Here is a 9,717-nt window from a genome sequence, read left to right as displayed (position 1 = left end):
TTGGAGAGAGGAAAGTTGAGGAGGAAGAATAGAAAGGAAGAAAGAAAAAGAAACAAGCATGCGCCTTCGGGGAGAACAGAGCGAAGGGCAGAAATAAGGACAGAGAAAAAGGAGACCAAACTTAGAGGCCCCAAAGGCGAGCACTAACGAGGGAGAAACGAAAGGGTAAAGAAGAGTTAGTGGGTGAAGAGAGGAGAGCCAAGAGAAAGAAAGAAAAAAAAAAAAAGGCTGAAGGACAGGAGTGCAGTACAGGGATAGGGTTCCCGGCAGAGTGACCCAGAGCGCACGCCTTCCGTGCGACTACTGCGGAGCACTACTGCGGAGCGCTAGCTTAAGCCTGGCGGCACGCTCAAGCTCCTGCCCCGAGGCCATTCTAATGCGGGGCTCCGAGCGCTGAAAGCCGGTCTCGCCGTCGCCTTGGTCAGACTCCTATTCCGCCAAGCCCTTAGTTTCTTCTTGACTGCCAACTGCGGGGGCACTGTCCGGGTGACTCCCCCAGGATTGCTGTGGCAGCGAGTGTTGCGCTCCGGTCCCTGGCCCTGGCTCCTGATGCAGCGGGTCGAGGCGACCGATGGCATCACCCGGACTGAACTGAACAGGGACAGGTCCTAGGCCTTCCATCCTCTTCAGCGGATAGGTCACAGAGTCCAGGGAAAAAAAGCAAGGAGCACACCGTCGCTGGGGTACCTAGCTTTAGTGCTGGCCGCCTGCGCCTGGAACGGAAGAAATAAAATCAATCCCAAGAGTTAAGGAGGGAAGAGATGGGAAATAAAGATGTCAATATGAGCTGCTGGCCACAATAAATGCTCAACTATGATTCAGTCTATTGATGCCTATTTTCTTTAAGTGTTTAATCATTAGTTCAGCAAGTTTGCTCCTTGGTGAGTTTAACCACTCGCCCAGGTGCGCGTACCAACTTGCTTCGGCGGCTAGCCACGCTCGGAGCGCACACAGAGCTCTCCGGAGACTCGGGATCAGCCCCACCGTCCGAGCATCTGGGAGACATCATCGGCAGTCTGTGTCCCCAATTCTGTGTCCCCGCTGTCCGTTTCCTTTTCATTTCACACACACACCGCTTCAGGGCCACAGTCCAGGGGGCTGGGAGTACACCGGGAGGTCGTTTCCCACGGCTTTGCGAGTCACCGACAGCAGGAGCTGTCGCAGGCGTTTTAGTGCGGCCGGACCCTCTCACGCAAGAATTGTGGTTGCGAGCAAAGTTCGTACAGACATTGGTAGGAACAGATTCTGAGATTAGGACGCTAAGAAGAAATAGCGAAACCACCCCCAAAAGCCCAAAGTGTGCTCTGCACCTGAATTGAAAACCGCGGTTGGGCGCTAGGAAAAGCCAGAATTTGGGCTAACTGTGGAAGAGCTGTGGGCATGTTGCAACCCCGATGTTTTTGGCCCTTTCTGGCAAAGAAAACCGTTGTATAAACAGAATTTAAACACACACACACACACACACACACACACACACACACACACCACTACACAACTATCTCAGTTTGTTATTGGGGTAATGGAGTGTACTAAATTTACTTATAGTTTGGGGTCCTCAGTGAGGCAGTCAAACTTGCAACCTTGGCGCAAATGCCCCACCCCGGGAGCGCACCGGTGCAGTGCGGGCTCGGGAGCTGCGGGCTGAGCGGTGGACTGGGGAAAAGCCACTGCTTTGTGCCAAGAGGTGTGGACATAGCTCCCTACAGGGTTGCGGGGGTCGGGAGCGGCGCCCCCTGTAGCAGGACTGGCTCTAAGGGAGGTCCGAGGGGGCGATGTGACTCCGAAAAGTGGCGGCTCGACTCCTGAGCCTCTGGAGGAGGCGGCGCGCGTCCGCCGGATTGCGCGCGTGCGCACACACACACACACACACACAGGAGCGCGCGCACACACCCGTACACACACCTGGAGCTGGGGGAGGGGGAGAGGAGAACCGAAGCGAGCGTCTTAAAATAGCGAGCCAGTCTGGGGAGCGCTCGGCTCTCGGATCGGCGGGAGGCCGCGAGCAAGAGTGGTTGGACCCGGGGTGCGCAGGTCAGCGCCGGGGCCGCGCGGGCGCGCAGGGGCGGGGGAGCAGCCGACGCCCCTCGGCTCGCGCTCCGCACCTGGCACGGCAGGAAGTGCGCGCTGATTGACAGCTGCGGTGTCCCAAAAAGGCTGTAGTCAAAAGATGCTGCTCGGCGGGTGGGTGTAGACGCAGCAGGCGCGCCCGTGCCCTCTCTGCTTCGCGCGCCTCCCCGGGTCCCGCCGCCCCTCTGGCTGCCGAGGAGCGGGGCTCAGGCCCCAGCCTGCGCGCCACCTCCTGCGGTCCCGGACGGCCAGGCGCTCGCGGTGCTCAGGTCGCCAGGCTCGGGTCCCGGCTCACCATGCACTGCCACGCGGAACTGAGGCTGAGCTCACCCGGCCAGCTCAAAGCAGCCAGGCGGCGCTACAAGACTTTCATGATCGATGAGATCCTCTCCAAGGAGACCTGCGACTACTTTGAGAAACTTTCCCTCTACTCTGTGTGCCCATCGCTGGTAGTGCGACCCAAGCCCCTGCACTCTTGTACCGGTAAGACAATCGCTGGGAGATACAGTGGGCTGTTGTACTTTCGCCCGTGTGCGGTCGCCTCTGCTTTCCAACCCGAAAGCGACAGGGACCAAAGCATTCTTCTCCCGAGTTCTTGCGAGGAGACTTGTCAGCGGAGGACATTCAAAAACGTTTGCAACCCGCTGGGCAGGTACTGCTCCCAGGATGGGAGCTCAGTTAAGACCCAGTGGCCCTTGGAGTGGGACGCCAGTGTAGCATACTCTGGGTTAGTGAGAAAGTTCAAACACTTGAACAGATTCAGTGAGTCTGTCCGTTTCAACTTGAATTTGGTGGTCTCATCTTTCACGCACAGTTAGATTGCCTCTTTTGTAATATTGAAAGGTAAGTCGATTTCCTGGGCTTCACAATAAACTTGCGAATACATCAAACTTTACTCAAAATGATTGCCCTCGGGAAAGTAGTTTTGGACTATGCCGAGTTTTGACACAGGCAGAGAGGATCAACCCCTTGTTTGTCTTAAGTGACTAAAACCAACACTAGGAACAATTAAAAAAAAAAAAAAAGAACAATCCCTCAAACCTGGTTTCATCTATCCACAAAAATCTAGACCGATAGGAAGAAGACAGAATTTAATAATTACATCGAACAAGTAGACATGTAGAAAATCAATCCAAAAATCATTTAAAACACTACACTAAGAGAAGCTTAGTTTTAAAGATCTCTTATATGACGAAGATCAGGCTATAAAAAAACCCTAGCTGTAGTTTAAAAACAGTTGAAGAGAAAAAAAATATTTTCAAAGAAGTTCTTGACTATGCTTTCTACTAGAAGCACACACTCCATGCTTTGGGCCTTTGGTTCTATGCTTGCTGTGTGGCTGCGGTGAAGAAAGTTCATGAAATTATACTCTGAAAAACTGAAGTGTGTGCGCACTGCAGTGGTTCTCAAAGACTCAAAGACATTTTTGGAACTTGTGGGATAAAAAGCTGCTCAGTGGGACTCCTATGTCTCCCTTGGCTCCATGGACACAGCCCAGCTAAGCCAGGCAGTCACTAAATCTGAATAAGAAATACGGTGAGACGTTTTTTTCAAAATCAAGTGACGTTTTAGACCTGATATCCCACAACAAGCCTTGTAATACTGAATTTTACAAACAAGGAAATAAACAAGGTCTACAGGAAAGAGATTTGAAAAATAAGATAGTTACCCTGCAGGCATTTCGCGTGCTATCTGTAGAGCCTCAGATGTGGGATGAGTGACTGTGTTGGGCTAGGAGAAGCAGGCTAAATCTTCCTTTGGAGAACATTTATTTGCTAAAACAACACAAATCCCAATGAAGACCCCCCCAATAACAATTCTCAATGCACCCCCTCCAGCTGTTACCAGGAATGAAAGCTCAATTCCTGAGGACTCAGGGCCCGTTTAGTACCTGCTGACTTTCGGGGGCTTTGCTGTAATTCTAAGGCCACATCTCATGACTTATGGGAGTCACAGCATAGGTTCATGTAAGAAAACCTGCTGGAAAAAGAGAGGGGAGAAAAGGCCCGGAAAGTTGTCATGCAGTTGGTCTAGGCTAGTTCCATGATCTTTGGAGCCGTGTGTGGGAAATAAAACAGGCACACTGCAGTGATTCAAAGGGAGTTTTGTGAATGTTAAAGCTGAGTTAACATGGCTGAAGGCTTGTCCTGTGTTCCTAGGAGTTCTTGGTTTGCGGCAGATGTAGCTATTGATAGTGGTTTTCTTGCCTCCTTTTTCCATTCTTCCTCTGGATCGTTTCTCTCAAAGTGTGCTTGATTTGCTCTAGTTGAGACTTAGAATGTAGAAAGTAGGATTTGCTAGTGGAATTATACCCATAAAAACTGGCTACAATAGTTGATACTTCCAGATCGTAAGCCTTCAGTGGGTTTACGATTACAGAGAAAGCCTCACGTGGATGAGATCATAGGAAGCCCATTAGAGACTTCTCCCGGGTTTCACGCTTTCAAAGCTTTCTTGTACTTTGTAACTGCAAAGCAGGATCAAAAAAATAAATAAATAAAACATAGCTAGGACAGCTACATCTTTTAAAACGTAATTAAAAATTAAAAAAATAAATGGCTCCTAACTATAGGGAAACAGTAGTACATTTCTCTGGATAGAGACGAATGTTCAGCATTGCGTAGCAGAAGCACTGTCTGAGAAATTTGAAACAAGTGAAAGCTTACACTAGAATTAGTTACCAAATTTTCTCATTTTTATTTTTTACTTTGCACACCTCCACCAGTTTAAAGAACTGTGACAGACGTGAACTTGATCAGGCAAAATACTGAAAACCGAGACTAAAACTTTCTCCAGAATTTCCTTCACTATTGACCAGCATGTTCAGTCAGCACACAGGATAAGGTGAAACAAAAGCCACATTTAGAAGACTTCCACCTAATTAAGCAGTTCGTGTTGCTAGATTTAGCAATCCAAGTGGCAATGCATGATATCAAATCTCCCCGGGCAGGAGAGTGTGTATTTAAGTAAACAGAGGAATGGAAACCTTTTTCATTAGTCAGATAATCACCTGTCAGTAATTCATTACTAAACATTTCCCCTTTGATGGAATATTCATCATCCGAAAAGCATTGTTCAGTTTAGCAGGCCTTTATTGAAAATACAAATGTTTTGCTCTTACGGAGTGGCCTCTAAATGTTTCTGTTTCCCAGGAGTGCCTCCTAAGTCACCTTAATTCACACTGAGGAGGAGAATCCTTTTTAAGCCAAAGTAAAGGAAAGTTTATCATAAAAAAAAAAAAAAAAAAACCAAAAAAACCCCAAAGTAAACAAAAAACAACCTAAAGAATTTCTCCATTTATACAAAGTTTGTCATTCACGTCATCAGTGGAGTATAGAATACTTTTATTTTTACATAATTGAGTATGTGACTGGAAAGTCTTATCTTTAAATCTGGTAACAGCAATCCTCACACAGAACCAAAACAGATTGCCAGTTGGAAGTCAGAAATCATGTCAGTGATGGTAAGTTTACCCCGATGAGATAATAACTTCATATGATTTCATAAGCACAGCACAGCTGTCTGTTTTGGGTCACCAGTAACCCCAACAAATGGGAATAGGAGGATCCAGAACCCCTCAAAAGAAGGGAAAGCCATTGAATAAAACTGGCTCCTCACAATGGACTAGGTTGCAGAGCATTTTAACTTTTGGAAGCTTTGTCTTTCTGTTTAAATGTTTTAGAAGTAGTCAGAGCTTCTAAATGTGAGGAGTGTTCAGAGGAAACAGGTAATTTGTTTCACAAACACCAGTATATGGGCTGTTTACCCTAAGGGTTTTCCTGTGAGATTATTGATAAACGTACCTATAGTATTACTTACAATTTATTGTTCTTCTTAGAGTGATGTTACATTTCTGCAGGTTCATCTGTGGGAAGAAAATGCAGAATCTATACGGTCTAGCTCCTTTTCCCTTCTTGGGCAGGATGGTTCTACTGAATCTATCTGTGACTTTTCAGTGTCAGTCCTTTAGGTCTGGCCATGGCTTTGGAACTGGAAGGGGTAGAAAGATTACTCTTCCCAAGTGGAAGATCTATCTATCTACCTACCTATCTACCTACCTACCTACCTACCTACCTATCTATCTATCTATCTATCTATCTATCTATCTATCTATCTATCATCTATCTATCTATCTATCATTTATTACAAAACTACATCATCACATTAATGTTTTGGCACAGTTCAATCTACCTTTTGCACCACTGTCCTTGTCAGGATTCTCAGAAATCAGGAAGACTGTTGTTTCTTGGTTACACACCCTGGATAAACTTCTTAGGTGCAGACACACCCAGGGGACAGTCAACCAATTAAAAGGGGCATTTGGGACAGGGTGATTATCTTAGGAGGTGGCATTGAGAACATTTTATCCTCTGGTGGGTCCATGAGAAACGAGTTCTTTGGGGTGGTGTCCTTGGGCACATTTATCAAAAAGACTGGGTGTCATACCGGGGAAAAGTTAAATGAGGCTCAGACATGCATGACTCTGTTGCTATTGGAGAGAGAGAGAGAGAGAGAGAGAGAGAGAGAGAGAGAGAGAGAGAGAGAGAAGAGCTTCATGAGGCTGGTTCCACCAAATCCCCAAAATCTCTGCTCTTTTATTTAGAGACCAAATCCCATAGCATATTGGGAACTTGAGAATGGGACCCTGGAATGTGAATGGAGAGATGTAAATCGGAGTCTGGGAAAATGGTCATTATCAATGCCGCCAGAGGCCAGCAGGCTTTTCACTAGTGGTTACCTCCACAGCTCTCTGCTGTTCCCATTTGAAGGGGGAACGCACTGAGGGATGCCCAGCATCACCAGGCACTAGCTCGGAGTCACAGTATGTTTGGAGAGGAGCTGGTGAATTACCACCTCTTCAGTTTTACAGTTCTGTTTCTTACACTGTGACGTGAGGGGCTCCTCGGGAATGGGCTTTAAGAGCTTATGAGACGTTTACAAGCGCGGCCTCTGCTGCCGCCGATTTTTCTAATCACAGATGGAAAAAGGATTAGGAATCTTGCTCAGACTTCAAATGCCTCCACCAGTGTCTGCAGTCCTCGACAGCATTGAATTTGATAATTGAATTAAACAAATATTTATACTTGCTTGGAATATTATATATGAGGCCGATGTCTTACAAATATGCAGGCTACTTATTCTTTGGGGTAGAAGGCTGAATTGGCAATGCAAGCCTAGACAGTATAAAGTTAATTTTAGCAGAGTGCAGATTTCCCGGCCGTCTACATGAGAAGCAGTGAGAACTGAAAATAGTTGTTTAAATCGTAAAGTGAGACTGGAAAGAAAAAAGGAGGAGGATATAAGGAAAAGGGGAAAGAGTGGGTTTCTGTTAAATCTTGAGGCTATCTTAGAGAATTCTGTGGTGCAGAAATAAAGGTGGCTTCTGAAGTGACTGTCCACAGACAATAGACGGCTAACAGCACTTCTACCCGGACTCAAGCCAGGCACCTTAAGGCCCCTGGAGCCTGCCTGTCAGTTAACATCCATGGCAGGAGGAAGGGGCTGAGAAATACCATATCCTAGTCATTTTGAGGGTCTGTCTCATTCACTGCTAGGAGAACCGCAGGAGCAGGAAAGATGAAAAACGTGGCAGCTCGGATGACCCAAGCTTCATTGATCTCCACTCGGTTGTGGCCTTAGGTGGGAGTGGTGTCAGCTCTTCCATTATGGCCCTTTGTCCTGTACTGGAGTGAAATGTGTAGTTTCATGAGCCAGTTTACCAGCTCTTGAGTGGAATATGGTTGGAGGCTGCAAGGATTTGGATGATATGAGATGCGTGAATCTTCTCTTAAGAGGTACTGGCTTGCCGCTTCACCTGGGTGGGGCTGCTATTTCTGGAGTGTCTCTTGAGCTGGGCTCACAGCTGGATTGGCCAGCATCCTCCTTTCTACCCATGAAGTTGCTAAAACCACAGGTGTTTGTAGAATGTTCGAAAGACATCCTGCCACAAGGGCACATGTCTCCTGGAAGCAACGGGACAGGAGAAAAAGAAGACTAAGGGCTGAGGGAATTTCCAGGGGACTCACACATCAGTGCTGCCGGACAGCTGCAGACGGTGTCCCTACACAGCAATTGTGACAGATACAGAGTCAGCATTAGGACGCTGATTAGGACTGTGCACCAACTTAATGGCATTACAAAATACATACTCTCCGGGAGAGTGTTCATTTATTATTGTTATTTTTTTTTTCAAAACAGAATGTCTTTGTAAACTCTCAGGATTTAATTTATTTTTACTGCCATTCAATAATAGTTAGAAAGAAAAGTCTTGTTAAAATAAGTGCTCTAAATAAAAACACAGTTACTTTTCCATTACAGTGTCTAATTACTCATCCCTGCAAGAGCATTTTATATGGCAGTTTAAGTTCTTGAATGTGGAAACTTGGCAGTAGTGAGGAGGAAAGTCTTGCACCTAGACGGTCTCGGAAGGCTGTCTAATTATATTCCGGCTGCAGCTGAGTCTTGAGTCCACCCTGGAGACGAGAGGGAACCTGAATGGAGTTACTTAGGAGTTCCTGGTGTCCAAATCCGGTTTAAATTGATTACCAGGAATAGTAATCATAAACTCTAGCTGATACGAAAGCACATCTGAGAAGGCCCCTGTCAGTCACCAGAAGGTGCTGATGTCAGGACTACTCGATAGGTCTGGCATGCAGCTGTGTGTGTTTCCTGACTCCGCCAGCTAAGGGCACAAAGGCAAGCACAGCCATCCACAAAGGAAAGGTCAGACGCAAGTGAAGAAGATACATCTTTGACTTTTAGGACTAGGCCTTACTGTGGATTCTATATTAAATTGACTCTATAGATGTATAGTCCAAGCCTACATCAAATTTGAAATACTACTATCTCAGCGTTCTGCGTGGGAAGATAGATCTGTACTCTTATGCCTGCTCAATGCATTTTGTTTCTTCGAGACAGGGTCTTACCATATAACCACGGTTAGACTGGAACTCCATTTGTCGACCCAGCTGCTCTTAAACTCACAGGGATCTGCTTGCCTCTGCCTCCAGAGTGCTGGGATTAAAGGTGTGTGCCACCACTCCCAGATTCAATATACTTCTGATAGATACTTTTATAACACATGACTTAGTTCTTTGATAAATGCTATGATTGCTTTTCCATTTGCAGATGAAAGAGCATATAGCCCTTGGGAGAAATGGAATTGTCTCAGGACTAGGGAACCTTTGGAGGGCTTGTCTGTATTTCCATTCCAGGAAATACTGGAGTATGGCAGGTCCCTGTCAGCCTCCACCACCCTGTGCTTTGGGGGTTGATCCTGTCACAAACAAGGTGGCAGTCACCCGTGGATTGAGGTTTAGTTTACCTAATACCTTGGGTTGCTGACTGCACTTTTCCTGAATGGACACCACAAACGGTATGGCTTCTTACCTTGGGGAGCTAGCTTGATTAAGCAAGAGGGTTCCCAAGAGTGCTCTCTCTGAGTCTTGCAGTCATCATCCAGAGAAGCCTATAAACTTGAGAAAAACTTTATGCTCAACTTTCTTGTTCACAAGCATAAGCACAGTCATGCTGTATGTGTTACTTTTCTCCTTCCATGGTATGGATCCAGGTGATGAAACTTGTCAGGTTTGGTAGCAAGCATCTTTACTTACTAAGTCACCCAGCTGGTTCAGTAATAGTGTGTGTGCA

General features: G+C 46.6%; 1 protein-coding gene across 1 annotated transcript in view; it reads left to right on the top strand.

Moving 5' to 3' along the window:
- Nucleotides 1–1,973: 1,973 nt before the first annotated feature.
- The window catches only part of BARX2 (BARX homeobox 2), a 66,928-nt gene continuing 59,184 nt past the window's right edge, over nucleotides 1,974–9,717 (top strand). Inside the window, exon 1 of the mRNA XM_080930646.1 lies at nucleotides 1,974–2,550. Within this exon, the coding sequence (XP_080786772.1) occupies nucleotides 2,364–2,550 (187 nt within the window). The 5' untranslated portion in view covers nucleotides 1,974–2,363. The remainder of the gene's footprint in view (nucleotides 2,551–9,717) is intronic.

Source organism: Micromys minutus (genome assembly GCF_963924665.1).
Source record: "Micromys minutus genome assembly, chromosome: 16".
Lineage (NCBI taxonomy): Eukaryota > Metazoa > Chordata > Mammalia > Rodentia > Muridae > Micromys > Micromys minutus.
Note: the sequence above shows the minus strand (reverse complement) of the source record. Positions and strands in the feature narration are given on the sequence as shown.